Below are 27,814 nucleotides of genomic sequence, written 5' to 3' on the forward strand. Positions count from 1 at the left end.
CCTTCCCCACTCCACCCCTACCCCAGGAGGACGGGGGATTGTGTTGAGACGTCGCCCTAACCTTACCACACCTCAACATTCGCCACCATATTATGTGTACCAGCGCCCGCCGAGTGGGGATCGAAGGACAGTGCTTGTTCCACCCTACAGGCGGGTGACTGTACACCAGACCTTTTTGTTGGTGTGCGAGATCTCGCCGGTACCCGTCTGCCGGGAGCGAAGGGCTTCCCTGCTCCACCTGGCGGGCGGGGTGCCGTGCACCGCACACCAACACACACTCATACCTGTTCCTTTTTAGCCATAACATTTTAATAAACTGTTGTAACAATATTCCCGTCGCTATATAACCTTGATTGGTTGAAGGCGACGTTAAACACCAAACAAAGCTTTTAAACTCAGCTTTTAAGAATACACGCTATTTTATCAAAAGCTGTGGGCACCCTGATCCGGCGGCGGCCTCGGCCGCTCCCTTTTTTATCACCAGAAGAACGGTTGTTCATCTCTAAATTTACTCGTTGTAATTATGTTTTGTCTTCTCGCTGTTTTGTGCGTGAGAATGAAACCTTTAACTCTATCCCTTTATATCAATCACCATCATCATGTACATAGTGTTTATATCCCTCCCTCGGACTTTTATTTTTTATGATAAGGTGGTCCTGAGTTTTATCAATTTTAACAGCGGAAAAAATAAATATACATTCCTTTACTGGCCCATCCCCACCACAAGCGTGTGAAAATATATTCCCTTACCATATTCTTTTATCCAACAGATGTTATCATTAATTTATAGCGGATTTCAATTCTGCACCTCCCTTGTAGACAGGTGCCCCTTCCTTCCTCCCTCCCAAAGCCAATAGCGTATGAACAAATCCCCTCCCTAATGGACGCATGTCCGTGGGACAGAAGCATCATCCTCGGCGGCGCTACCTTTTGCGACTCACAACCCGCAGACGAATCAACCATGCCACCCAAAGTTAGCTCCAAAGGCGCCAAGAAGGCCGGCAAGGCCAAGGCTGTTCGCTCCGGCGACAAGAAGCGCAAGAGGAAGAGGAAGGAAAGCTACGCCATCTACATCTACAAGGTGCTCAAGCAGGTGCACCCCGACACTGGCATCAGCAGCAAGGCCATGTCTATCATGAACAGCTTCGTCAACGATATCTTTGAGAGAATCGCCGCTGAAGCTTCCAGACTGGCCCACTACAACAAGCGCTCCACCATCACCAGTCGGGAGATCCAGACCGCGGTCCGCCTCCTCCTCCCCGGTGAGCTGGCCAAGCACGCCGTCAGTGAGGGCACCAAGGCCGTCACCAAGTACACCAGCAGCAAGTAGACTCTTAAAACTGCTGTTTGGCCAAACCGGCAAACGTAAAACACACAGGTCCTTCTCAGGACCACCCACTTTTTCCAGAGAGAGATGAATTTCTCGTTGCCAACGAACCAACTCAATACACACTCAATACACAATACACAATACACAATACATGTACACAACAATGTCTCTCTCTCCTTCCCTATATTTAATTTAGTAGTCAAGGAACCAACGGATCCAACGGATCCAACATCTATCTCGGGGACAAAACTCCATTATAATATTTACCCATTATAATGTAAAAGCGTATAAGCATATAGTAAACATCCAACAAATAACCAAAACTACATAAACAAACAAAAAAATCACTTGTCAACCGTCAAATTAGTGTCATCAATATCCGCCGGCCGGCGTCACTACAATCTGTCTACTACAGCACTGTCACTGCATCAAACCGCTATCACCGCAAAACTGGCTTGCTACCTACATCGTCATCGTCATCGTCATCGTCATCGTCATCGTCATCGTCATCGTCATCGTCATCCTACAAATCATTTACTATATATCTCACGCATCTCACAAAACTCAACCAACTTTTACCAACCCTCAAAATATATCTGGTACTTTTATGGTGTTCTTTCTTTGTTGTTCTTTGTTGTAGTTCTTTGTGGTTAAAATAACACGTGAATAAACAGAGAAATCAAACGCCTACCTCGCCACTCAGACACAACGGACAAAATACCTGTTACTCTGTTGCAGTTTTCTAACACTAATTAGCGGCACACCCATTACTTTGCACAAAGTCGCCAGCCTCTTATGTGTAGCATATGTTCTCTCCTTCGCTGTCTCTCAAATTCCTACTGTCAAAACGTGTGCCGCTCGTAAAAGTGTTCACTTCACTTTTTCACAACTGCTTCTTTCGTTTTTGTCACCTTGCGCGCCCTGCTCGTATAACATGTAAAGAACTCGTCTTTGTACATACACACTTTTTTACAAGAGCGTTCACCTCAGCATTTATTTAGCTGTGAGCTGTGCACGCGTGTGTTAAGGTTTCATTTTTGTGTGCTTGCTTGTCAGTTTGTACGTTCCTTTCTTTCTTTATCATACTTTGTACCTGGTACTTTTGACGGCACACACACACACACACACACACACACACACACACACACACACACACACACACACACGCACGACAGCACAGCACAGAGACCCCCCAAAAAGTGGCCCTGTACGGTAATGTTGCTTGAATCTTCGGCTGATGTCTCCACGGCTTTCATTGGCTAAAATCAGAGCGGCGCGCCAGGGCTGCGAATGCCTTTCCCATATAAAACGTCTCTCTAGTTCCTGGCTGCTCAGTCGACTCTAACTTCGAAATGGCACGTACCAAGCAAACCGCCCGTAAATCCACCGGAGGAAAAGCTCCTCGCAAACAGCTGGCAACCAAGGCCGCTCGCAAAAGCGCCCCTGCCACTGGAGGAGTCAAGAAACCTCATCGTTACAGGCCTGGAACTGTGGCTCTTCGTGAGATCCGTCGTTACCAGAAGAGCACCGAGCTCCTGATCCGCAAGCTGCCCTTCCAGCGTCTGGTGCGCGAAATCGCCCAGGACTTCAAGACAGACCTGCGCTTCCAGAGCTCTGCCGTCATGGCTCTGCAGGAGGCCAGCGAGGCTTACCTGGTCGGTCTCTTTGAGGACACCAACCTGTGCGCCATCCATGCCAAGCGTGTCACCATCATGCCCAAGGACATCCAGCTGGCCCGCCGTATCCGCGGAGAGCGTGCTTAAGTTGCCCCTCCAACGGTTCCGACTCCTCCAAACCCGGCTCTTTTCAGAGCCACCTTCATTTTTCCCAAAAGAGTTGGTCTGCTCTCGTTGCCATCCTAATTGTTACACTCGTAGCAACCATAAACATTTCCTTTCAACACCCTCCCTAAGTACTCGCACTATAGTCACACTCCATTTAACGAACCAAAAACTCCAGCCCTTGTGTTGTCCCTGCGCATATGATCATTTCAAACCCCTATTTGTCATCTGTATTTGACCAAACATCAACAGCTAATGCATTTCAACAATTTGCCTTCTCTCTCTGCCCTATGGACGGCTTTCTTGTCCAAAATGAGCACTCTCACTACAAAATCATGGTCAAGAATGCATTATTTCTATCCCGCAAATCGTTACTTTCTATCTCTAATGCAACACAACACCAATGGGAGGGATCCCTTTCTCTATGAGTGAAGCTCTGTGTGATGAGCACAAATGAATGAGCACGTCATAATCCATTCTGCTTGTGCGCCTATCGACACTGGTTGGCATCAAATTGACCCCGTCTGTGGCTTGAAGCGCTCCAATTTGATATCAATAAGTGATCATTTTATTTGCCTCTCATCATTTTCTTGACAGTTCCCTTTCGCTCAGTTGCAATCATACATCCAACCCCCTGCCCTCCCTCCTTCTCTTTTGTTTACGTAGCCAACACTTGTATAGATTTACGACGACACTATCAATGACAAAACAATAACAAACAATAGTGTTTTAATATGTAAACACGAAGGAGTTAGCAGTGGCAACGAGACACATTCAGCCCCTCTTGGGAAAATGAAGGTGGTCCTAAGAAGGACCGGAGAAGGGTTATTGTGGATGCGAGATCCGCGACTTGATGCGTCTAACCACCGAAGCCGTACAGAGTACGACCCTGGCGTTTGAGGGCGTAGACCACATCCATGGCGGTCACAGTCTTCCTCTTGGCGTGCTCAGTGTACGTGACGGCATCACGGATCACGTTCTCCAGGAATACCTTGAGAACTCCGCGAGTCTCCTCGTAGATGAGACCAGAGATACGCTTGACACCGCCACGGCGAGCCAGACGACGGATAGCGGGCTTGGTGATACCCTGGATGTTATCACGCAAAACTTTCCTGTGACGCTTGGCGCCCCCCTTTCCGAGACCCTTTCCTCCTTTACCACGGCCAGTCATGATGAATGTTTCTACGAGTCGTGCGATTCGAGAATGCTTCTCAGCTCGCCGGCGCAGCCGCCTTATATACAGCAGACGCGGGCCCGTGAGAAAGCAAAACACCGCTCCACAAGCGTGAACTTTGATTGGCTGAGAGAGCGAAGAGTCGCCTCGCTCTATTTTCACACCCACTGTCTGTGTCTGTGTCTGTGTCTGTGTCTGTGTCACTGGTCACTGTCACTGGTCACTGTCACTGGTCACTGTCCACTGTCACTGTCAGCAAATGTCTTCAGCTCAAGTAAAACACATCATATCTCAAATTGCTCATACCCAGCCCCAACCTGCAATGTGAAAAGTCTGTGTGGCAGGAATTGCAGCTATATGATCATTTAGATACATTGCTGCAAAGAAGGACATCATTATCATTATCATTATAGCCTGCGGCACATCGATTCAAGTTGTACATTCTCCATGTGAATGTGATGCAACTTGAAGCCTGCTCACTTGAAACGTTGCTTGTTGGCGTAGCAACTCGATTCACCTTACCTTCTTCGTCTTCTTGTTCTTGTTCTTGTTCTTTTTGTTCTTGTTCTTGTTCTTCTTCTTCTGCCTTCGTGGGCTGAAACTCCCACGCACACTCGTGTTTTTGCACGAGTGGAATTTTACGTGTATGACCGTTTTTTCCCCGCCATTAAGGCAGCCATACGCCGCTTTCGGAGGAAGCATGCTGGGTATTTTCGTGTTTCTATAACCCACCGAACTCTGACATGGATTACAGGATCTTTTCCGTGCGCACTTGGTCTTGTGCTTGCGTGTACACACGAAGGGGGATACGCCACTAGCAGGTCTGCACATAAGTTGACCTGGGAGATCGGAAAAATCTCCACACTTAACAGGCCGGGCCTGGATTCGATCCCTCGACCTTCCGATTACTAGAGGCCGACGTCTTACCACCCCGCCACAGCGCCCGTCGGATTCACCTTATCAATTAGGCTTCACATTCACTTGTCATCCACGTTTGTTTTGATGCGATCACCTACCGTAGGCAGGGTTCAGGCAGGCACCCGTGGTGCATGTGGTTGTTGGACAAAAGCGTTTTTGTGGCTGTGATTTGTGCATGCCTTGACTATTTTCATCTGTACAACATTGTGTATGTATGTATGTATGTATGTATGTATGTATGTATGTATGTATGTATGTATGTATGTATGTATGTATGTATGTATGTATGTATGTATGTATGTATGTATGTATGTATGTATGTATGTATGTATGTATGTATGTATGTATGTATGTATGTATGTATGTATGTATGTATGTATGTATGTATGTATGTATGTATGTATGTTCCTGATATGACTTTATCTATGTGATTTGCTGGATGGCACAAAGCAGCCTCTGCCTGATAATAATAAAACAAGTCGCGTAAGGCAAAAATACTTTTTCAGCAAGACCGTATATTCGTAGCATCGTAAGTCCACCGCTCGTGGCAAAGGCAGTGAAATTGACAAGAAGAGCGGGGTAGTTAGTAGTTGCGCTGAGAAGGATAGCACGCTTTTCTGTACCTCTCTTCGTTTTAACTTTTTGAGCGTGTTTTTAATCCAAACATATCATATCTATATGTTTTTGGAATCAGGAACGGACAAGAAATAAGATGAAAGTGTTTTTAAATTGATTTCGAAAATTTAATTTTCATCATAATTTTTATATTTTTAATTTTCAGAGCTTGTTTTTAATCCAAATATAACATATTTATATGTTTTTGGAATCACAAAATGATGAAGAATAAGATGAACGTAAATTTGGATCGTTTTATAAAAAAATTGCTAAAACAAATACATCCGGGGATATCATTCCCAGGAACTCTCATGTAAAATGTCATAAAGATCGGTCTGTTTGGTCTGAATCGCTCTACACACACACACACGCACAGACAGACAGACAGACAGACAGACAGACAGACAGACAGACAGACACAGACAGACACAGACACACAGACACACAGACACAGACAGACTGACAGACACAGACAGACACACACACACACACACACACACACACACAGACACACAGACACATACATACATACATACATACATACATACATACATACATACATACATACATACATACATACATACATACATACATACATACATACATACATACATACATACGACCCTCGTCTCGATTCCCCCTCTATGTTAAAACATTTAGTCAAAACTTGACTAAATGTAATGAGGGTTTATTAATTTTAACCCTTGGTCTATTCGCACTTTCATGACGACTTGTTGTGATGCTGATTATTATTGAATTTGTGTATGTGTAATGATGTTGTTTACGTCTGAATTGTGTAGTGGCTATAAGTAATAACAACCCCCAAAACGGCTGGGACATTGACGACAAAAAACAAAACCAAAACAACACAACACCACTTTTTCACTGGCAAAGCAAGCAACGAGACGTCTATCTCTCTTGGGAAAAAATAGGTGGTCCTGAGAAGGACCTGTTGTAGAAGAAGGTGAAAGAGGCAAAGTTGTTATGCCTTGCCACCGGGAGCCTTGGTCTGGGACTTCTTGGGCAGAAGCACAGCCTGGATGTTGGGCAGCACACCACCCTGGGCGATGGTCACACCCGACAGAAGTTTGTTCAACTCCTCGTCGTTGCGGATGGCCAGCTGCAGGTGACGGGGGATGATTCTCGTCTTCTTGTTGTCGCGGGCAGCGTTGCCTGCCAACTCCAGGACCTCAGCGGCCAAGTACTCGAGCACGGCAGCCAGGTACACGGGGGCACCGGCACCCACACGCTCGGCGTAGTTGCCCTTGTGCAACAGACGGTGGATACGACCCACGGGGAACTGAAGTCCAGCACGGGACGAGCGAGACTTGCTCTTTCCCTTAACCTTTCCTCCTTTGCCGCGACCAGACATGATGCAAGTTGGATGATGTTTGAAAAATTCGTACGCAAAGCGAACGAATCCAATAATGCCAACGCCGACGCGACCGACCCCTTTTATACCCATCACTAGCCCTCCAACTGCACGTCGAGTCAACGGCAAAATCCACCAATGGCGAGCGCCCCTTTGGCGGCACTGCCGGCGCGAGTGTTTGCGCACTGTATAAAAGAGCGCGGTCGGCTTGGCGGCGCTACCTTTTGCGACTCACAACCCGCAGACGAATCAACCATGCCACCCAAAGTTAGCTCCAAAGGCGCCAAGAAGGCCGGCAAGGCCAAGGCTGTTCGCTCCGGCGACAAGAAGCGCAAGAGGAAGAGGAAGGAAAGCTACGCCATCTACATCTACAAGGTGCTCAAGCAGGTGCACCCCGACACTGGCATCAGCAGCAAGGCCATGTCTATCATGAACAGCTTCGTCAACGATATCTTTGAGAGAATCGCCGCTGAAGCTTCCAGACTGGCCCACTACAACAAGCGCTCCACCATCACCAGTCGGGAGATCCAGACCGCGGTCCGCCTCCTCCTCCCCGGTGAGCTGGCCAAGCACGCCGTCAGTGAGGGCACCAAGGCCGTCACCAAGTACACCAGCAGCAAGTAGACTCTTAAAACTGCTGTTTGGCCAAACCGGCAAACGTAAAACACACAGGTCCTTCTCAGGACCACCCACTTTTTCCAGAGAGAGATGAATTTCTCGTTGCCAACGAACCAACTCAATACACACTCAATACACAATACACAATACACAATACATGTACACAACAATGTCTCTCTCTCCTTCCCTATATTTAATTTAGTAGTCAAGGAACCAACGGATCCAACGGATCCAACATCTATCTCGGGGACAAAACTCCATTATAATATTTACCCATTATAATGTAAAAGCGTATAAGCATATAGTAAACATCCAACAAATAACCAAAACTACATAAACAAACAAAAAAATCACTTGTCAACCGTCAAATTAGTGTCATCAATATCCGCCGGCCGGCGTCACTACAATCTGTCTACTACAGCACTGTCACTGCATCAAACCGCTATCACCGCAAAACTGGCTTGCTACCTACATCGTCATCGTCATCGTCATCGTCATCGTCATCGTCATCGTCATCGTCATCGTCATCCTACAAATCATTTACTATATATCTCACGCATCTCACAAAACTCAACCAACTTTTACCAACCCTCAAAATATATCTGGTACTTTTATGGTGTTCTTTCTTTGTTGTTCTTTGTTGTAGTTCTTTGTGGTTAAAATAACACGTGAATAAACAGAGAAATCAAACGCCTACCTCGCCACTCAGACACAACGGACAAAATACCTGTTACTCTGTTGCAGTTTTCTAACACTAATTAGCGGCACACCCATTACTTTGCACAAAGTCGCCAGCCTCTTATGTGTAGCATATGTTCTCTCCTTCGCTGTCTCTCAAATTCCTACTGTCAAAACGTGTGCCGCTCGTAAAAGTGTTCACTTCACTTTTTCACAACTGCTTCTTTCGTTTTTGTCACCTTGCGCGCCCTGCTCGTATAACATGTAAAGAACTCGTCTTTGTACATACACACTTTTTTACAAGAGCGTTCACCTCAGCATTTATTTAGCTGTGAGCTGTGCACGCGTGTGTTAAGGTTTCATTTTTGTGTGCTTGCTTGTCAGTTTGTACGTTCCTTTCTTTCTTTATCATACTTTGTACCTGGTACTTTTGACGGCACACACACACACACACACACACACACACACACACACACACACACACACACACACACGCACGACAGCACAGCACAGAGACCCCCCAAAAAGTGGCCCTGTACGGTAATGTTGCTTGAATCTTCGGCTGATGTCTCCACGGCTTTCATTGGCTAAAATCAGAGCGGCGCGCCAGGGCTGCGAATGTTCCTGGCTGCTTCAGCCTAACAGAACGGACGGGCTTAAAACACAGTACCGGGTACAAAAAGGCTCTAAACCGGTCCATCCCCCCCACCTCCCTGTGCGTACAGTAGGTACGCGTCCCTGTCCCACACCTCCCCCACTCCACCCCCACCCCAGAAGGAAGGGGGCTCGTGTCCTGGCGTCTACCCATTATACTCTCTACCATATTCCAACTACTCAGTTGGTGTGCGAGCTCGCCAGCACCCCCCCGCCGGGAGCGAAGGGCATCCCTGCTCCACCTGGCACGGGTGTAGCTGTGCACCGCACACCAAACACCCATATAAAAAGAGACGCTCCTCACCACCATACTCCAACCTCTCGCCTATCTGGTGTGCGCGTCCCGCCGGTGTCCGCCCAACGGGAGCGACGGGCCCGTTACCCCCCCTCCCTCCAACCTCATCCCCCCTCCCCGCCCCGCCTCTTCCTGAGGGTGGGTCACCGAGCACCGCACACCAAGACTCACCCAAATTAAGACACCTAATGAATAAACTAAAACTAATTTACTAGATTATTTGTAGATAAACAAACCTATTTTACTTTAAGAGGACTCAGGTCCACTCTTACCATTCCTTTTTTATTCTATTATGTGTTTAGGGTACGAATGACAGAATGAAAGATCTATGTTGTATATATATGTTATATGTTTAAAGGCAAGGCAACCTCTGTATATATGTAAATTGCTGAGACATATTAACTTCAATTTGAAGTAACTGGACTTTTAAAACTTTTTATCAGAGTGGCTCTGAAATTTTATCAATTTTTTAAACACAACTTTGGAAATAATAAAGAATCAAAAAACTCTTTTAATCCCCCCTCCCCCACAAAGTGTCTCGCGTGGCGAAGGGTACGTGCTCATATCGCACAAAAAGAAACAACATTTTATAACAAACCCTTTTATCAAACAACTTTTAACATCCAAACAACTCCAACCCATCATGCTCCGGCCCACTCCCCCCTCCCCCCACCCCCCCCCCCCCACAATACAGCGTATAACCAAATCATGTCCCAATATAGGTCCTTAGTTACCTGGGAGGACGTTAAACCCCAAATTCTCTCTCTCTCTCCTGGCTGCTCATACGCAATTGACTTCTTGACACTCAGTCAGGAAAATAACGCTCACGTCACGGAGACACTCCCCGAAAAGTTTTGAACGGTTTGGAAAGGGTCGGTTCGTTGGGGCACTGCACCATCTACGAGTCGCCATCACTTCACTCACCACTACAGCGCAACTACTATCTACACTGCCACACCCCCTTTTCTTTTCTCCACTTTTTTCAAACAGTGAGCAGCCTTTGCTGCAAGGTAGGGTTTTTTGCTTGGTGCCGCCATTCTAGGTTCTGTAGTCGATTGATTTAGCTTAGGGTCTCTTTTGTTTAAATCCGTACCACCATTTCAAAATTGTAGATAGAACTTAGGTGTCCCCCTCTCTGGTAGGTGTCATCTCTCATTTCTCATTAACATCCCCGCCATTGTCATCGCCACCCATTATTCTCCCTCTACTGTTAAAAAAATAAAACGGAAATTCTAGTCCCTAACTGTGTTTAAGCTTTTAACGCATAAAGTATGTCTGTATAGCGTTGCCTTGTCTAGTTGTCCAGTCTATGTGATTTGTCTCTGATGTTTGTTTTCGTCTTTGTTCTTGTCTTGTCTCGTCTCGTCTGAATGAATGAGTGCGCGGTGGAATAGTACTTTTAGCCACAGTTTTTTAGCTGAGCTCCCGCTGAACTCATCACGTTTGAGAGAGGGGGAGTGGAGCCTCCTTCCCCCGTCCACCATGGCTGAGTTCAGCGACACAAATATAGAGACCGATGGCGACGGAGATATGTCCGACGCCTCGATCATAAACGAGTGGGACGTTGATCCCCTCCACCCCCCAGGAGAAGATGATGAGCCTTTCACGGACTCGCGCGGACGAAAAAGAAAGAGAAAACAAATCCCTGACACCAGCTCAGGAGCTGAAAAAACAGACAATGACCATGACCAGGACCATGACCAGGACCCAAATAAAAGACAAAACATGACCTTGGACCCAGAAAAGTCCAAAAACCTAGATCAGGAACAAAACCCAAAACCTACGCACCTGGAAAAAAACAACAACCAGGAACACACAAAACCAAAACCAAAACCAGTAAGAAGAAATCTGTTCAGGGAAAATTTAGTCACACCAGTCTTCCTTGAACACCCTGTGATCTTGGAGGATACAAAAGAGGGACCCGCCACGTTCAGGGCGCTGGGCCTCCACAGATTCAAAACAATCCAGGCAGCGGTGGGCCCGGTGCTCTCTCTCCGTCCCCTGGCGGGCGAGAGATGGCTTGTGGGCTGCAACAGCAAAAATCAGCAAAACAAACTTACCAAGATCACTGATCTAGGTGGCGTAACAATTAAATGCTTCGCTCCGGAAGCCACGACCGAGGGCGTTGTCAAAGGAATCCCTAGGGAACACTCTGAAAATGAAATCCTACGGATGGACATCCGAGTAAACATCAAGTCGGAATCAGGCAAGACTGCCCAGAAAGGCCTGGCAGCCATCAAAAAAATAGTCAGATTAAAAAACAAAAAAGGAGACATCTCCGAGGCTATCAAAATCACATTCAGAACGGCTGTTCTGCCAGACAGTGTAACCCTCGAGGGGGAGGAGCTTCCCCTCGAGGCGTTCGCCTGCCCAGTCAGACGCTGCGGGCGGTGCAGCCGATTTGGGCATAGCGGTCCACAGTGCCGGGCAAAAACAAAGACATGTGCTAGATGCGGTGGCAGGGACCACGACGTGGCAGGGGGCTGCGAACAAAAAAGATACTGTGTTAACTGTCACGGTGGACACTCCGCCGCGTATATGGGATGCCCGGAGTACAGGGTAAGACTGAGAGCAAACACGATCCGCTCTCAGTCTTACATACCCTACTCCGAGGCAATGCAGCGCGCGAGAAAAGAAATCCTCAATGAGAAACAGGAAAAAGAAGAAAAACAAACACGGGACTCTCCCGCACAAATAGATAGCTTCTGGAAAACACAAACACACACACATAACCAAGTCACCTCCACCCCTGCGGAGGGATATGCAAAGGCGCTCAGGCGCACACAGCTGGGGGAAACTCGACAACCTCTCCCACCACGCATATCCAAACAGACAACCTCAAATAAGTCTAACAGCCACGTGCCACCCAAACCTAGACAGACAGCCATAGACAAATCAATCAGCCACGAGCCACGAACACAACGCACACACGCAGAACAAACACAGACAAACAAAATCCCCTCATCCTCAGACACTATAGAAAAAGCAATAGACCACATTTACACCCGAGTAATGGAAAAAGTAGAGACCAGCATCACAGACATCCTCAGGGCAGAAAAACTAAAAACCGAAAAGGAACTAGCCACAGCAATACTACAAAAGCAAGAAAATCAAAAACAACAAGAACTCACGACTAACACTCCAGACGGCGAGGCCACAGAATTCGTGCAAATGTGCCTCAGTTTTATGATAGCGGCCAGACAGCAACAAAACCCAGGCTTCTTGATCAAATCCATTGAAGACGTTTATTTCTCTCTAACTCAAAAACCGGCAGTACATACCTCACCAGACAAAAAACTACTGGCACTGGGTGCCCTGGCTGGAAGCAGGGAGCTCAGCGCACGAGAAATTCAAGACATTAGAAATAATGCATAATAAGCAACATCGAACAGTTAACATGCTCTATAAAGCGCAATTAATATTTACGATTCTAGTGTCCATAATGGCAGGAAAAACAGGGAAAGAAAATATTTTACCGTGCGGTAAAAACCTAACAGTACTACAGTGGAACTGTCGCAGCCTAAATAAAAATATCTTGTATCTGACCCAATTTTTAAGCCAAAATAAATGCGACGTCCTCTGTATACAGTCTCCCCTATGCTATTTTAACAAATTACCAAACCTGGAGGGCTTCTATTACCCACCTGTTATTGACCTTAAAGACAAAGGCAAATGGCTAAAAGTGGTAACATATATTAAGTGCGGGCTATCGTACGAAGCCATAAAATCGCCGGTAACACCTAACCCACTCGGACACTCCTGTGCCGTCCAGATACCATCAAAATACGGCAAAAAAATCAACTTAGTAAATGTTTATTATCCTAAGGGATGCAGCAAAATAGAGGATTCAGCATGGCTGACTGAGCTAAACGAAAATGCAGGCCACTGGATGATAGTGGGAGATTTTAATGACCATCACAACATGTGGGACCCTTATGTTAAAAACAAAACCAGCCACCTCGCTGACAACATAAATAACTCTCTTCTACAATTACTAAACGACGGTTCCGTTACTCGGATACCGGACGTTCACAATCATAAACCCTCTGCCATAGACCTGTCCCTGGTCAGCACGGACATCTACCTAAATTCTGACTGGACAGTCTTTCCAGACACCCTGCAATCCGACCACCTAGCTATTTTGATTACCCTGTATAACATTGACCCCGGACATGAAAATAAAAATAGGAAAGCAGAGTATAATTACAACTTAGCGGACTGGTCGCTTTTTCAACAGCTACTACAAAAACCCTCAGCAGAGGACGTTCAAGATAACGATATCGAAATATATTATAACAACTTGCGAAACTGCATTATAGACGCAGCTGACCGTAGCATACCTAAAAAAACATTTAAAAAGTTCACAGGTAAAACCCAGCCTGCCTCCTGGTGGAATGAGGAATGTCAGGAAGCCATAGATAACAAACGCCTTATCACCCAAAGATTTCTAAAGAATCAAAATAACATAAATTATGACCTGATGAAACATCATCAGAGAAATTGCAGTAAGGTAACTGCCCAAGCCAAGCTGAAGGACTGGTCAAACTTCGTGTCAGAAAACATAACATCATATAAAGACTCCAGTAAGGTATGGAAAAAGATAAAACAGCACAAAGGTAGATTTAAACTTCCAGATAAACCCCTTAACGATAACGGCAGATTAACGGTAGGAGACAGGGATAAGGCGGACGTGCTGGCTGAGACCTTCTCCCGGGTTAGTAAATTAAAGTACATGGAACCAGACAAACTGCATTTCCGTACTGAAATGGAAAAAGATTTTAAACACCCAGAGCCAGATAATAGCAATCCCATAAACTGTGCCATGTCTGTCTCGGAATGCGGGAAGGCCATTAAACAAATAAAGCAGGCGAAGAAGGCCCCCGGATCATGCAGAATCTCATATAGTATGATAAAACAACTCCCAAACCATTTTGTAAGTATTCTAACTGACTTTTTTAATACATGTTGGAAAAATGATAAAATTCCTATAGCCTGGAAACAAGCACAAGTCGTGGCGATCCCCAAAGTAGGGAAACCCAAAAACCTTCCCAGCAGTTATAGACCGATCTCACTCACCCCCCACTTAGGGAAAATCTATGAACGTATTATCAAAAACAGGATGGAGTACTTCCTTGACAAAAATAACATTATTCCGCCCTGCCAGGCAGGCTTTCGTAAAGGACGATCCTGCACAGACCACGTGGTACGGCTGGTGGAAAAAATGAAAAAAACATTAACAAGTAAAAACAAAACTCTACTAACTACCTTTTTCGACGTAAAGAAGGCCTACGATACCGTCTGGCACGCCCGCCTACTCGTTAAAATCCAGCGGCTGGGAATCACAGGCCACACGTACAACTTTATTAAAGATTTCATAACAGGTAGATCCATGCAGGTTAAAGTGGGCGACGCTCTCTCTTACCCACACCCCTTAGAAATGGGGGTACCCCAGGGCAGTATAATTGCTCCGATTCTCTTCAGTGTCATGCTCCATGACATAGACCTAGTAGACGTGAAAGGTGCAACCGTCCTACTGTATGCAGACGATATGGTCATCATTGACACACAAAAACCTAGAATTTATAACAAAACAGAACCCAAAATGAACCCTTTTCAAACCAAGGTAAATAACCTGATAGATTACATGCACCTAAATGGCTTCGACCTCTCTGCAGAGAAAACAGTATTCATGGTTGTATCCAGGCATAAAGTGTTATTAGATAACTGTCGCCTTACAGTGGGTGACATTAAACTAAAACCAAGCAAAACCGTGAAATTCTTAGGGGTCATCATTCATAGAAACCTGCTCTGGGGCCCCCACATAAACCACCTTGTAGAAAAAGTAAACAAAGTAATTAGCGTGATAAAATTTCTGCGAGCAGAACCATGGGCCAGGGGACAGAAGTTTTTAACAGACATAGTTAAAGCACTTGTCCGGTCACGCCTCACATATGGCCAAGAAGCCTTTTTCGCTGCCCCTAAATCAGACCTTAAACGGCTGGAAACAGTAGAGTTAAAAGCCTTAAAAATTGCACTCAATATACCCAGATCGGCAAACAACAAAGCAACATATGATGAGGTGGGCTGGCTAAGCCTAGCTGAAGAAAGAAAGTTGCGGGCAACACAATATGTATTAAGAGCCACGGCAACTGACTCTAACCCCACAAATGAAGTACTGACAGACGACTTCACCCAGTTTAATAACATAAAGTATACCTGGCTAAGAGAGAAATCCCAAAGACAGTATGATAAAATCTACCCAATATGGGAGTATGCCAAACCAATCCTAAAAAAAGTCAACCTAGAGACTGAAGATATAGTAAGACACAACGCTCCTATGCACCCCCCCTGGCTACTCGAAATACCATCTATTGCGGACAGTCTACCCATAGACTTAAAAAAATCGGATAACCCCCTGCTTGCGGGATCGGTAGCTAAAGAGCTGATAAACACCAAGTATGTACACTTTTTAAAAGTATATACGGACGGGTCAAAATTAAGCGACGGCTCAGTGGGCTGTGCGTTTGTAATTCCCGACCTCCAAATTACTAAAAGGTTTAAATTAAACGATGGTGTTTCCATTTTCACAGCAGAATTATTCGCCATTTATATGGCGCTTTCCTACGTAAATGACCTTACTAACAAACCGTTCGCAGTAGTAGTCTGCACAGACTCTAAATCCTCCCTCCAAGCACTCCAGTCAGAAACAAAAAACAGATCAGAAATTCAGACAGAGATTAAATTCCTGGCCCATCAAATTATCATCACTGGGACCGAACTACAACTCCAGTATGTTCCCTCACACACAGGCATACGAGGAAACGACCTAGCGGACTGTGCGGCGAAGGAAGCCGCACTCTTACATAAACAGTTTGTCATAAACTTAAAAGTCTCCCTGTCAGAGGCCAGCTCTAAAATTATTAACTTACTAAACAAGGAACAAAATCAAGGGGAAGAGAGGGACAGGTTCCCTGTACTCCCCCTCTCTCTACTAACCATGTTCAGGAAAATCAGAACAAACAGCTGTTTATACACATTTATTAAACCCCTCTGCGCATGCGGAGAGCTTGTAAATTTTCACCACATTTTCACGGCATGTCCACATACAACATACTTTCACAGGCTACATGAACACATAAAAACACTCAATCTCACACCTACACAATGTCTCCATCATCATAAAGACCTAGGGTGGAGCCATGTTAAACTGGTCTGCAAAACAATATACACATCACCACTCGGGAAGTGGTTCTAAAAACAAACTAGTTCTACATATCTAAACGACGTAGCCAGTATATTGATACCCTCCAAATGCCTGCGCCCCACAAGGGAGCGCTCCCATTGGCCGGTTCCCCACTGGGGGCCGGAGCACTGGCGATGTCCAAAAATAGCTCAACTGCCATGCCCCAACATCTCTCCTGCATAGTGCGACGAAGCCACAGCCCAGTGCGACGGGCCCACAGCCCCCGACCTTCACCCCAGCCTAACAGAACGGACGGGCTTAAAACACAGTACCGGGTACAAAAAGGCTCTAAACCGGTCCATCCCCCCCACCTCCCTGTGCGTACAGTAGGTACGCGTCCCTGTCCCACACCTCCCCCACTCCACCCCCACCCCAGAAGGAAGGGGGCTCGTGTCCTGGCGTCTATCCATTATACTCTCTACCATATTCCAACTACTCAGTTGGTGTGCGAGCTCGCCAGCACCCCCCCGCCGGGAGCGAAGGGCATCCCTGCTCCACCTGGCACGGGTGTAGCTGTGCACCGCACACCAAACACCCATATAAAAAGAGACGCTCCTCACCACCATACTCCAACCTCTCTCCTATCTGGTGTGCGCGTCCCGCCGGTGTCCGCCCAACGGGAGCGACGGGCCCGTTACCCCCCCTCCCTCCAACCTCATCCCCCCTCCCCTCCCCGCCTCTTCCTGAGGGTGGGTCACCGAGCACCGCACACCAAGACTCACCCAAATTAAGACACCTAATGAATAAACTAAAACTAATTTACTAGATTATTTGTAGATAAACAAACCTATTTTACCTTAAGAGGACTCAGGTCCACTCTTACCATTCCTTTTTTATTCTATTATGTGTTTAGGGTACGAATGACAGAATGAAAGATCTATGTTGTATATATATGTTATATGTTTAAAGGCAAGGCAACCTCTGTATATATGTAAATTGCTGAGACATATTAACTTCAATTTGAAGTAACTGGACTCTTAAAACTTTTTATCAGAGTGGCTCTGAAATTTTATCAATTTTTTAAACACAACTTTGGAAATAATAAAGAATCAAAAAACTCTTTTAATCCCCCCTCCCCCACAAAGTGTCTCGCGTGGCGAAGGGTACGTGCTCATATCGCACAAAAAGAAATAACATTTTATAACAAACCCTTTTATCAAACAACTTTTAACATCCAAACAACTCCAACCCATCATTCTCCGGCCCACTCCCCCCTCCCCCCACCCCCCCCCCCCCCTCCACAATACAGCGTATAACCAAATCATGTCCCAAAATAGGTCCCAGCTACCTGAGAGGACGTTAAGCCCCATAGTCTCTCTCTCTCTCTCCTGGCTGCTCAGTCGACTCTAACTTCGAAATGGCACGTACCAAGCAAACCGCCCGTAAATCCACCGGAGGAAAAGCTCCTCGCAAACAGCTGGCAACCAAGGCCGCTCGCAAAAGCGCCCCTGCCACTGGAGGAGTCAAGAAACCTCATCGTTACAGGCCTGGAACTGTGGCTCTTCGTGAGATCCGTCGTTACCAGAAGAGCACCGAGCTCCTGATCCGCAAGCTGCCCTTCCAGCGTCTGGTGCGCGAAATCGCCCAGGACTTCAAGACAGACCTGCGCTTCCAGAGCTCTGCCGTCATGGCTCTGCAGGAGGCCAGCGAGGCTTACCTGGTCGGTCTCTTTGAGGACACCAACCTGTGCGCCATCCATGCCAAGCGTGTCACCATCATGCCCAAGGACATCCAGCTGGCCCGCCGTATCCGCGGAGAGCGTGCTTAAGTTGCCCCTCCAACGGTTCCGACTCCTCCAAACCCGGCTCTTTTCAGAGCCACCTTCATTTTTCCCAAAAGAGTTGGTCTGCTCTCGTTGCCATCCTAATTGTTACACTCGTAGCAACCATAAACATTTCCTTTCAACACCCTCCCTAAGTACTCGCACTATAGTCACACTCCATTTAACGAACCAAAAACTCCAGCCCTTGTGTTGTCCCTGCGCATATGATCATTTCAAACCCCTATTTGTCATCTGTATTTGACCAAACATCAACAGCTAATGCATTTCAACAATTTGCCTTCTCTCTCTGCCCTATGGACGGCTTTCTTGTCCAAAATGAGCACTCTCACTACAAAATCATGGTCAAGAATGCATTATTTCTATCCCGCAAATCGTTACTTTCTATCTCTAATGCAACACAACACCAATGGGAGGGATCCCTTTCTCTATGAGTGAAGCTCTGTGTGATGAGCACAAATGAATGAGCACGTCATAATCCATTCTGCTTGTGCGCCTATCGACACTGGTTGGCATCAAATTGACCCCGTCTGTGGCTTGAAGCGCTCCAATTTGATATCAATAAGTGATCATTTTATTTGCCTCTCATCATTTTCTTGACAGTTCCCTTTCGCTCAGTTGCAATCATACATCCAACCCCCTGCCCTCCCTCCTTCTCTTTTGTTTACGTAGCCAACACTTGTATAGATTTACGACGACACTATCAATGACAAAACAATAACAAACAATAGTGTTTTAATATGTAAACACGAAGGAGTTAGCAGTGGCAACGAGACACATTCAGCCCCTCTTGGGAAAATGAAGGTGGTCCTAAGAAGGACCGGAGAAGGGTTATTGTGGATGCGAGATCCGCGACTTGATGCGTCTAACCACCGAAGCCGTACAGAGTACGACCCTGGCGTTTGAGGGCGTAGACCACATCCATGGCGGTCACAGTCTTCCTCTTGGCGTGCTCAGTGTACGTGACGGCATCACGGATCACGTTCTCCAGGAATACCTTGAGAACTCCGCGAGTCTCCTCGTAGATGAGACCAGAGATACGCTTGACACCGCCACGGCGAGCCAGACGACGGATAGCGGGCTTGGTGATACCCTGGATGTTATCACGCAAAACTTTCCTGTGACGCTTGGCGCCCCCCTTTCCGAGACCCTTTCCTCCTTTACCACGGCCAGTCATGATGAATGTTTCTACGAGTCGTGCGATTCGAGAATGCTTCTCAGCTCGCCGGCGCAGCCGCCTTATATACAGCAGACGCGGGCCCGTGAGAAAGCAAAACACCGCTCCACAAGCGTGAACTTTGATTGGCTGAGAGAGCGAAGAGTCGCCTCGCTCTATTTTCACACCCACTGTCTGTGTCTGTGTCTGTGTCTGTGTCTGTGTCACTGGTCACTGTCACTGGTCACTGTCACTGGTCACTGTCCACTGTCACTGTCAGCAAATGTCTTCAGCTCAAGTAAAACACATCATATCTCAAATTGCTCATACCCAGCCCCAACCTGCAATGTGAAAAGTCTGTGTGGCAGGAATTGCAGCTATATGATCATTTAGATACATTGCTGCAAAGAAGGACATCATTATCATTATCATTATAGCCTGCGGCACATCGATTCAAGTTGTACATTCTCCATGTGAATGTGATGCAACTTGAAGCCTGCTCACTTGAAACGTTGCTTGTTGGCGTAGCAACTCGATTCACCTTACCTTCTTCGTCTTCTTGTTCTTGTTCTTGTTCTTTTTGTTCTTGTTCTTGTTCTTCTTCTTCTGCCTTCGTGGGCTGAAACTCCCACGCACACTCGTGTTTTTGCACGAGTGGAATTTTACGTGTATGACCGTTTTTTCCCCGCCATTAAGGCAGCCATACGCCGCTTTCGGAGGAAGCATGCTGGGTATTTTCGTGTTTCTATAACCCACCGAACTCTGACATGGATTACAGGATCTTTTCCGTGCGCACTTGGTCTTGTGCTTGCGTGTACACACGAAGGGGGATACGCCACTAGCAGGTCTGCACATAAGTTGACCTGGGAGATCGGAAAAATCTCCACACTTAACAGGCCGGGCCTGGATTCGATCCCTCGACCTTCCGATTACTAGAGGCCGACGTCTTACCACCCCGCCACAGCGCCCGTCGGATTCACCTTATCAATTAGGCTTCACATTCACTTGTCATCCACGTTTGTTTTGATGCGATCACCTACCGTAGGCAGGGTTCAGGCAGGCACCCGTGGTGCATGTGGTTGTTGGACAAAAGCGTTTTTGTGGCTGTGATTTGTGCATGCCTTGACTATTTTCATCTGTACAACATTGTGTATGTATGTATGTATGTATGTATGTATGTATGTATGTATGTATGTATGTATGTATGTATGTATGTATGTATGTATGTATGTATGTATGTATGTATGTATGTATGTATGTATGTATGTATGTATGTATGTATGTATGTATGTATGTATGTATGTATGTATGTATGTATGTATGTATGTATGTATGTATGTATGTTCCTGATATGACTTTATCTATGTGATTTGCTGGATGGCACAAAGCAGCCTCTGCCTGATAATAATAAAACAAGTCGCGTAAGGCAAAAATACTTTTTCAGCAAGACCGTATATTCGTAGCATCGTAAGTCCACCGCTCGTGGCAAAGGCAGTGAAATTGACAAGAAGAGCGGGGTAGTTAGTAGTTGCGCTGAGAAGGATAGCACGCTTTTCTGTACCTCTCTTCGTTTTAACTTTTTGAGCGTGTTTTTAATCCAAACATATCATATCTATATGTTTTTGGAATCAGGAACGGACAAGAAATAAGATGAAAGTGTTTTTAAATTGATTTCGAAAATTTAATTTTCATCATAATTTTTATATTTTTAATTTTCAGAGCTTGTTTTTAATCCAAATATAACATATTTATATGTTTTTGGAATCACAAAATGATGAAGAATAAGATGAACGTAAATTTGGATCGTTTTATAAAAAAATTGCTAAAACAAATACATCCGGGGATATCATTCCCAGGAACTCTCATGTAAAATTTCATAAAGATCGGTCTGTTTGGTCTGAATCGCTCTACACACACACACACGCACAGACAGACAGACAGACAGACAGACAGACAGACAGACAGACACAGACAGACACAGACACACAGAGACACACCGAGACACACAGACACAGACACACACAGACACACAGACACACACACACACGCACACATACACACACACACACATACATACATACATACATACATACATACATACATACATACATACATACATACATACATACATACATACATACATACATACATACATACATACATACATACATACATACATACACCACGACCCTCGTCTCGATTCCCCCTCTATGTTAAAACATTTAGTCAAAACTTGACTAAATGTAATGAGGGTTTATTAATTTTAACCCTTGGTCTATTCGCACTTTCATGACGACTTGTTGTGATGCTGATTATTATTGAATTTGTGTATGTGTAATGATGTTGTTTACGTCTGAATTGTGTAGTGGCTATAAGTAATAACAACCCCCAAAACGGCTGGGACATTGACGACAAAAAACAAAACCAAAACAACACAACACCACTTTTTCACTGGCAAAGCAAGCAACGAGACGTCTATCTCTCTTGGGAAAAAATAGGTGGTCCTGAGAAGGACCTGTTGTAGAAGAAGGTGAAAGAGGCAAAGTTGTTATGCCTTGCCACCGGGAGCCTTGGTCTGGGACTTCTTGGGCAGAAGCACAGCCTGGATGTTGGGCAGCACACCACCCTGGGCGATGGTCACACCCGACAGAAGTTTGTTCAACTCCTCGTCGTTGCGGATGGCCAGCTGCAGGTGACGGGGGATGATTCTCGTCTTCTTGTTGTCGCGGGCAGCGTTGCCTGCCAACTCCAGGACCTCAGCGGCCAAGTACTCGAGCACGGCAGCCAGGTACACGGGGGCACCGGCACCCACACGCTCGGCGTAGTTGCCCTTGCGCAACAGACGGTGGATACGACCCACGGGGAACTGAAGTCCAGCACGGGACGAGCGAGACTTGCTCTTTCCCTTAACCTTTCCTCCTTTGCCGCGACCAGACATGATGCAAGTTGGATGATGTTTGAAAAATTCGTACGCAAAGCGAACGAATCCAATAATGCCAACGCCGACGCGACCGACCCCTTTTATACCCATCACTAGCCCTCCAACTGCACGTCGAGTCAACGGCAAAATCCACCAATGGCGAGCGCCCCTTTGGCGGCACTGCCGGCGCGAGTGTTTGCGCACTGTATAAAAGAGCGCGGTCGGCTTGGCGGCGCTACCTTTTGCGACTCACAACCCGCAGACGAATCAACCATGCCACCCAAAGTTAGCTCCAAAGGCGCCAAGAAGGCCGGCAAGGCCAAGGCTGTTCGCTCCGGCGACAAGAAGCGCAAGAGGAAGAGGAAGGAAAGCTACGCCATCTACATCTACAAGGTGCTCAAGCAGGTGCACCCCGACACTGGCATCAGCAGCAAGGCCATGTCTATCATGAACAGCTTCGTCAACGATATCTTTGAGAGAATCGCCGCTGAAGCTTCCAGACTGGCCCACTACAACAAGCGCTCCACCATCACCAGTCGGGAGATCCAGACCGCGGTCCGCCTCCTCCTCCCCGGTGAGCTGGCCAAGCACGCCGTCAGTGAGGGCACCAAGGCCGTCACCAAGTACACCAGCAGCAAGTAGACTCTTAAAACTGCTGTTTGGCCAAACCGGCAAACGTAAAACACACAGGTCCTTCTCAGGACCACCCACTTTTTCCAGAGAGAGATGAATTTCTCGTTGCCAACGAACCAACTCAATACACACTCAATACACAATACACAATACACAATACATGTACACAACAATGTCTCTCTCTCCTTCCCTATATTTAATTTAGTAGTCAAGGAACCAACGGATCCAACGGATCCAACATCTATCTCGGGGACAAAACTCCATTATAATATTTACCCATTATAATGTAAAAGCGTATAAGCATATAGTAAACATCCAACAAATAACCAAAACTACATAAACAAACAAAAAAATCACTTGTCAACCGTCAAATTAGTGTCATCAATATCCGCCGGCCGGCGTCACTACAATCTGTCTACTACAGCACTGTCACTGCATCAAACCGCTATCACCGCAAAACTGGCTTGCTACCTACATCGTCATCGTCATCGTCATCGTCATCGTCATCGTCATCGTCATCGTCATCGTCATCCTACAAATCATTTACTATATATCTCACGCATCTCACAAAACTCAACCAACTTTTACCAACCCTCAAAATATATCTGGTACTTTTATGGTGTTCTTTCTTTGTTGTTCTTTGTTGTAGTTCTTTGTGGTTAAAATAACACGTGAATAAACAGAGAAATCAAACGCCTACCTCGCCACTCAGACACAACGGACAAAATACCTGTTACTCTGTTGCAGTTTTCTAACACTAATTAGCGGCACACCCATTACTTTGCACAAAGTCGCCAGCCTCTTATGTGTAGCATATGTTCTCTCCTTCGCTGTCTCTCAAATTCCTACTGTCAAAACGTGTGCCGCTCGTAAAAGTGTTCACTTCACTTTTTCACAACTGCTTCTTTCGTTTTTGTCACCTTGCGCGCCCTGCTCGTATAACATGTAAAGAACTCGTCTTTGTACATACACACTTTTTTACAAGAGCGTTCACCTCAGCATTTATTTAGCTGTGAGCTGTGCACGCGTGTGTTAAGGTTTCATTTTTGTGTGCTTGCTTGTCAGTTTGTACGTTCCTTTCTTTCTTTATCATACTTTGTACCTGGTACTTTTGACGGCACACACACACACACACACACACACACACACACACACACACACACACACACACACACACACACGCACGACAGCACAGCACAGAGACCCCCCAAAAAGTGGCCCTGTACGGTAATGTTGCTTGAATCTTCGGCTGATGTCTCCACGGCTTTCATTGGCTAAAATCAGAGCGGCGCGCCAGGGCTGCGAATGCCTTTCCCATATAAAACGTCTCTCTAGTTCCTGGCTGCTCAGTCGACTCTAACTTCGAAATGGCACGTACCAAGCAAACCGCCCGTAAATCCACCGGAGGAAAAGCTCCTCGCAAACAGCTGGCAACCAAGGCCGCTCGCAAAAGCGCCCCTGCCACTGGAGGAGTCAAGAAACCTCATCGTTACAGGCCTGGAACTGTGGCTCTTCGTGAGATCCGTCGTTACCAGAAGAGCACCGAGCTCCTGATCCGCAAGCTGCCCTTCCAGCGTCTGGTGCGCGAAATCGCCCAGGACTTCAAGACAGACCTGCGCTTCCAGAGCTCTGCCGTCATGGCTCTGCAGGAGGCCAGCGAGGCTTACCTGGTCGGTCTCTTTGAGGACACCAACCTGTGCGCCATCCATGCCAAGCGTGTCACCATCATGCCCAAGGACATCCAGCTGGCCCGCCGTATCCGCGGAGAGCGTGCTTAAGTTGCCCCTCCAACGGTTCCGACTCCTCCAAACCCGGCTCTTTTCAGAGCCACCTTCATTTTTCCCAAAAGAGTTGGTCTGCTCTCGTTGCCATCCTAATTGTTACACTCGTAGCAACCATAAACATTTCCTTTCAACACCCTCCCTAAGTACTCGCACTATAGTCACACTCCATTTAACGAACCAAAAACTCCAGCCCTTGTGTTGTCCCTGCGCATATGATCATTTCAAACCCCTATTTGTCATCTGTATTTGACCAAACATCAACAGCTAATGCATTTCAACAATTTGCCTTCTCTCTCTGCCCTATGGACGGCTTTCTTGTCCAAAATGAGCACTCTCACTACAAAATCATGGTCAAGAATGCATTATTTCTATCCCGCAAATCGTTACTTTCTATCTCTAATGCAACACAACACCAATGGGAGGGATCCCTTTCTCTATGAGTGAAGCTCTGTGTGATGAGCACAAATGAATGAGCACGTCATAATCCATTCTGCTTGTGCGCCTATCGACACTGGTTGGCATCAAATTGACCCCGTCTGTGGCTTGAAGCGCTCCAATTTGATATCAATAAGTGATCATTTTATTTGCCTCTCATCATTTTCTTGACAGTTCCCTTTCGCTCAGTTGCAATCATACATCCAACCCCCTGCCCTCCCTCCTTCTCTTTTGTTTACGTAGCCAACACTTGTATAGATTTACGACGACACTATCAATGACAAAACAATAACAAACAATAGTGTTTTAATATGTAAACACGAAGGAGTTAGCAGTGGCAACGAGACACATTCAGCCCCTCTTGGGAAAATGAAGGTGGTCCTAAGAAGGACCGGAGAAGGGTTATTGTGGATGCGAGATCCGCGACTTGATGCGTCTAACCACCGAAGCCGTACAGAGTACGACCCTGGCGTTTGAGGGCGTAGACCACATCCATGGCGGTCACAGTCTTCCTCTTGGCGTGCTCAGTGTACGTGACGGCATCACGGATCACGTTCTCCAGGAATACCTTGAGAACTCCGCGAGTCTCCTCGTAGATGAGACCAGAGATACGCTTGACACCGCCACGGCGAGCCAGACGACGGATAGCGGGCTTGGTGATACCCTGGATGTTATCACGCAAAACTTTCCTGTGACGCTTGGCGCCCCCCTTTCCGAGACCCTTTCCTCCTTTACCACGGCCAGTCATGATGAATGTTTCTACGAGTCGTGCGATTCGAGAATGCTTCTCAGCTCGCCGGCGCAGCCGCCTTATATACAGCAGACGCGGGCCCGTGAGAAAGCAAAACACCGCTCCACAAGCGTGAACTTTGATTGGCTGAGAGAGCGAAGAGTCGCCTCGCTCTATTTTCACACCCACTGTCTGTGTCTGTGTCTGTGTCTGTGTCTGTGTCACTGGTCACTGTCACTGGTCACTGTCACTGGTCACTGTCCACTGTCACTGTCAGCAAATGTCTTCAGCTCAAGTAAAACACATCATATCTCAAATTGCTCATACCCAGCCCCAACCTGCAATGTGAAAAGTCTGTGTGGCAGGAATTGCAGCTATATGATCATTTAGATACATTGCTGCAAAGAAGGACATCATTATCATTATCATTATAGCCTGCGGCACATCGATTCAAGTTGTACATTCTCCATGTGAATGTGATGCAACTTGAAGCCTGCTCACTTGAAACGTTGCTTGTTGGCGTAGCAACTCGATTCACCTTACCTTCTTCGTCTTCTTGTTCTTGTTCTTGTTCTTTTTGTTCTTGTTCTTGTTCTTCTTCTTCTGCCTTCGTGGGCTGAAACTCCCACGCACACTCGTGTTTTTGCACGAGTGGAATTTTACGTGTATGACCGTTTTTTCCCCGCCATTAAGGCAGCCATACGCCGCTTTCGGAGGAAGCATGCTGGGTATTTTCGTGTTTCTATAACCCACCGAACTCTGACATGGATTACAGGATCTTTTCCGTGCGCACTTGGTCTTGTGCTTGCGTGTACACACGAAGGGGGATACGCCACTAGCAGGTCTGCACATAAGTTGACCTGGGAGATCGGAAAAATCTCCACACTTAACAGGCCGGGCCTGGATTCGATCCCTCGACCTTCCGATTACTAGAGGCCGACGTCTTACCACCCCGCCACAGCGCCCGTCGGATTCACCTTATCAATTAGGCTTCACATTCACTTGTCATCCACGTTTGTTTTGATGCGATCACCTACCGTAGGCAGGGTTCAGGCAGGCACCCGTGGTGCATGTGGTTGTTGGACAAAAGCGTTTTTGTGGCTGTGATTTGTGCATGCCTTGACTATTTTCATCTGTACAACATTGTGTATGTATGTATGTATGTATGTATGTATGTATGTATGTATGTATGTATGTATGTATGTATGTATGTATGTATGTATGTATGTATGTATGTATGTATGTATGTATGTATGTATGTATGTATGTATGTATGTATGTATGTATGTATGTATGTATGTATGTATGTATGTATGTATGTATGTATGTATGTATGTATGTATGTTCCTGATATGACTTTATCTATGTGATTTGCTGGATGGCACAAAGCAGCCTCTGCCTGATAATAATAAAACAAGTCGCGTAAGGCAAAAATACTTTTTCAGCAAGACCGTATATTCGTAGCATCGTAAGTCCACCGCTCGTGGCAAAGGCAGTGAAATTGACAAGAAGAGCGGGGTAGTTAGTAGTTGCGCTGAGAAGGATAGCACGCTTTTCTGTACCTCTCTTCGTTTTAACTTTTTGAGCGTGTTTTTAATCCAAACATATCATATCTATATGTTTTTGGAATCAGGAACGGACAAGAAATAAGATGAAAGTGTTTTTAAATTGATTTCGAAAATTTAATTTTCATCATAA

The 27,814-nt window shown here is 46.3% G+C and overlaps 11 protein-coding genes across 11 annotated transcripts; 6 read left to right on the forward strand and 5 right to left on the reverse strand.

Annotated features, from left to right (window-relative positions):
- Window positions 1–922: 922 nt before the first annotated feature.
- Window positions 923–1,396, forward strand: LOC138968121 (histone H2B, gonadal). The gene has a single exon (XM_070340685.1). It carries the CDS (start codon window positions 962–964, stop codon window positions 1,328–1,330), a length of 369 nt encoding a protein of 122 aa, XP_070196786.1. The 5' UTR covers window positions 923–961; the 3' UTR covers window positions 1,331–1,396.
- A 1,264-nt stretch (window positions 1,397–2,660) lies between these two features.
- LOC138968122 (histone H3) lies at window positions 2,661–3,188 on the forward strand. Its single transcript, XM_070340686.1, has one exon. It carries the CDS (start codon window positions 2,683–2,685, stop codon window positions 3,091–3,093), a length of 411 nt encoding a protein of 136 aa, XP_070196787.1. The 5' UTR covers window positions 2,661–2,682; the 3' UTR covers window positions 3,094–3,188.
- A 482-nt stretch (window positions 3,189–3,670) lies between these two features.
- LOC138968123 (histone H4) lies at window positions 3,671–4,325 on the reverse strand. The gene has a single exon (XM_070340688.1). It carries the CDS (start codon window positions 4,280–4,282, stop codon window positions 3,971–3,973), a length of 312 nt encoding a protein of 103 aa, XP_070196789.1. The 5' UTR covers window positions 4,283–4,325; the 3' UTR covers window positions 3,671–3,970.
- Window positions 4,326–6,503: 2,178 nt separating this feature from the next.
- Window positions 6,504–7,405, reverse strand: LOC138968124 (histone H2A-like). The gene has a single exon (XM_070340689.1). The coding sequence runs from the start codon at window positions 7,281–7,283 to the stop codon at window positions 6,801–6,803; it is 483 nt and encodes a 160-aa protein (XP_070196790.1). The 5' UTR covers window positions 7,284–7,405; the 3' UTR covers window positions 6,504–6,800.
- LOC138968125 (histone H2B, gonadal) lies at window positions 7,406–7,880 on the forward strand. Its single transcript, XM_070340690.1, has one exon. It carries the CDS (start codon window positions 7,446–7,448, stop codon window positions 7,812–7,814), a length of 369 nt encoding a protein of 122 aa, XP_070196791.1. The 5' UTR covers window positions 7,406–7,445; the 3' UTR covers window positions 7,815–7,880.
- A 10,155-nt stretch (window positions 7,881–18,035) lies between these two features.
- Window positions 18,036–18,541, forward strand: LOC138968126 (histone H3). Its single transcript, XM_070340691.1, has one exon. It carries the CDS (start codon window positions 18,036–18,038, stop codon window positions 18,444–18,446), a length of 411 nt encoding a protein of 136 aa, XP_070196792.1. The 3' UTR covers window positions 18,447–18,541.
- A 482-nt stretch (window positions 18,542–19,023) lies between these two features.
- LOC138968127 (histone H4) lies at window positions 19,024–19,678 on the reverse strand. Its single transcript, XM_070340692.1, has one exon. It carries the CDS (start codon window positions 19,633–19,635, stop codon window positions 19,324–19,326), a length of 312 nt encoding a protein of 103 aa, XP_070196793.1. The 5' UTR covers window positions 19,636–19,678; the 3' UTR covers window positions 19,024–19,323.
- A 1,998-nt stretch (window positions 19,679–21,676) lies between these two features.
- Window positions 21,677–22,767, reverse strand: LOC138968486 (histone H2A-like). Its single transcript, XM_070341058.1, has one exon. The coding sequence runs from the start codon at window positions 22,643–22,645 to the stop codon at window positions 22,163–22,165; it is 483 nt and encodes a 160-aa protein (XP_070197159.1). The 5' UTR covers window positions 22,646–22,767; the 3' UTR covers window positions 21,677–22,162.
- On the forward strand, window positions 22,768–23,242 carry LOC138968487 (histone H2B, gonadal). Its single transcript, XM_070341059.1, has one exon. The coding sequence runs from the start codon at window positions 22,808–22,810 to the stop codon at window positions 23,174–23,176; it is 369 nt and encodes a 122-aa protein (XP_070197160.1). The 5' UTR covers window positions 22,768–22,807; the 3' UTR covers window positions 23,177–23,242.
- A 1,270-nt stretch (window positions 23,243–24,512) lies between these two features.
- LOC138968128 (histone H3) lies at window positions 24,513–25,040 on the forward strand. Its single transcript, XM_070340693.1, has one exon. It carries the CDS (start codon window positions 24,535–24,537, stop codon window positions 24,943–24,945), a length of 411 nt encoding a protein of 136 aa, XP_070196794.1. The 5' UTR covers window positions 24,513–24,534; the 3' UTR covers window positions 24,946–25,040.
- Window positions 25,041–25,522: 482 nt separating this feature from the next.
- Window positions 25,523–26,177, reverse strand: LOC138968129 (histone H4). Its single transcript, XM_070340694.1, has one exon. The coding sequence runs from the start codon at window positions 26,132–26,134 to the stop codon at window positions 25,823–25,825; it is 312 nt and encodes a 103-aa protein (XP_070196795.1). The 5' UTR covers window positions 26,135–26,177; the 3' UTR covers window positions 25,523–25,822.
- Between the last annotated feature and the right edge of the window lie 1,637 nt (window positions 26,178–27,814).

The sequence above is a fragment of the Littorina saxatilis genome, linkage group LG6, assembly GCF_037325665.1.
Source record: "Littorina saxatilis isolate snail1 linkage group LG6, US_GU_Lsax_2.0, whole genome shotgun sequence".
Classification (NCBI taxonomy): domain Eukaryota; kingdom Metazoa; phylum Mollusca; class Gastropoda; order Littorinimorpha; family Littorinidae; genus Littorina; species Littorina saxatilis.

What these genes read in the sequence shown, in the direction of transcription:
- LOC138968129 (XM_070340694.1), bottom strand. Translation starts at nt 26,134, where the DNA reads ATGACTGGCCGTGGTAAAGGAGGAAAGGGTCTCGGAAAGGGGGGCGCC.
- LOC138968122 (XM_070340686.1), top strand. Translation starts at nt 2,683, where the DNA reads ATGGCACGTACCAAGCAAACCGCCCGTAAATCCACCGGAGGAAAAGCT.
- LOC138968127 (XM_070340692.1), bottom strand. Translation starts at nt 19,635, where the DNA reads ATGACTGGCCGTGGTAAAGGAGGAAAGGGTCTCGGAAAGGGGGGCGCC.
- LOC138968123 (XM_070340688.1), bottom strand. Translation starts at nt 4,282, where the DNA reads ATGACTGGCCGTGGTAAAGGAGGAAAGGGTCTCGGAAAGGGGGGCGCC.
- LOC138968128 (XM_070340693.1), top strand. Translation starts at nt 24,535, where the DNA reads ATGGCACGTACCAAGCAAACCGCCCGTAAATCCACCGGAGGAAAAGCT.
- LOC138968121 (XM_070340685.1), top strand. Translation starts at nt 962, where the DNA reads ATGCCACCCAAAGTTAGCTCCAAAGGCGCCAAGAAGGCCGGCAAGGCC.
- LOC138968486 (XM_070341058.1), bottom strand. Translation starts at nt 22,645, where the DNA reads ATGGGTATAAAAGGGGTCGGTCGCGTCGGCGTTGGCATTATTGGATTC.
- LOC138968487 (XM_070341059.1), top strand. Translation starts at nt 22,808, where the DNA reads ATGCCACCCAAAGTTAGCTCCAAAGGCGCCAAGAAGGCCGGCAAGGCC.
- LOC138968124 (XM_070340689.1), bottom strand. Translation starts at nt 7,283, where the DNA reads ATGGGTATAAAAGGGGTCGGTCGCGTCGGCGTTGGCATTATTGGATTC.
- LOC138968125 (XM_070340690.1), top strand. Translation starts at nt 7,446, where the DNA reads ATGCCACCCAAAGTTAGCTCCAAAGGCGCCAAGAAGGCCGGCAAGGCC.
- LOC138968126 (XM_070340691.1), top strand. Translation starts at nt 18,036, where the DNA reads ATGGCACGTACCAAGCAAACCGCCCGTAAATCCACCGGAGGAAAAGCT.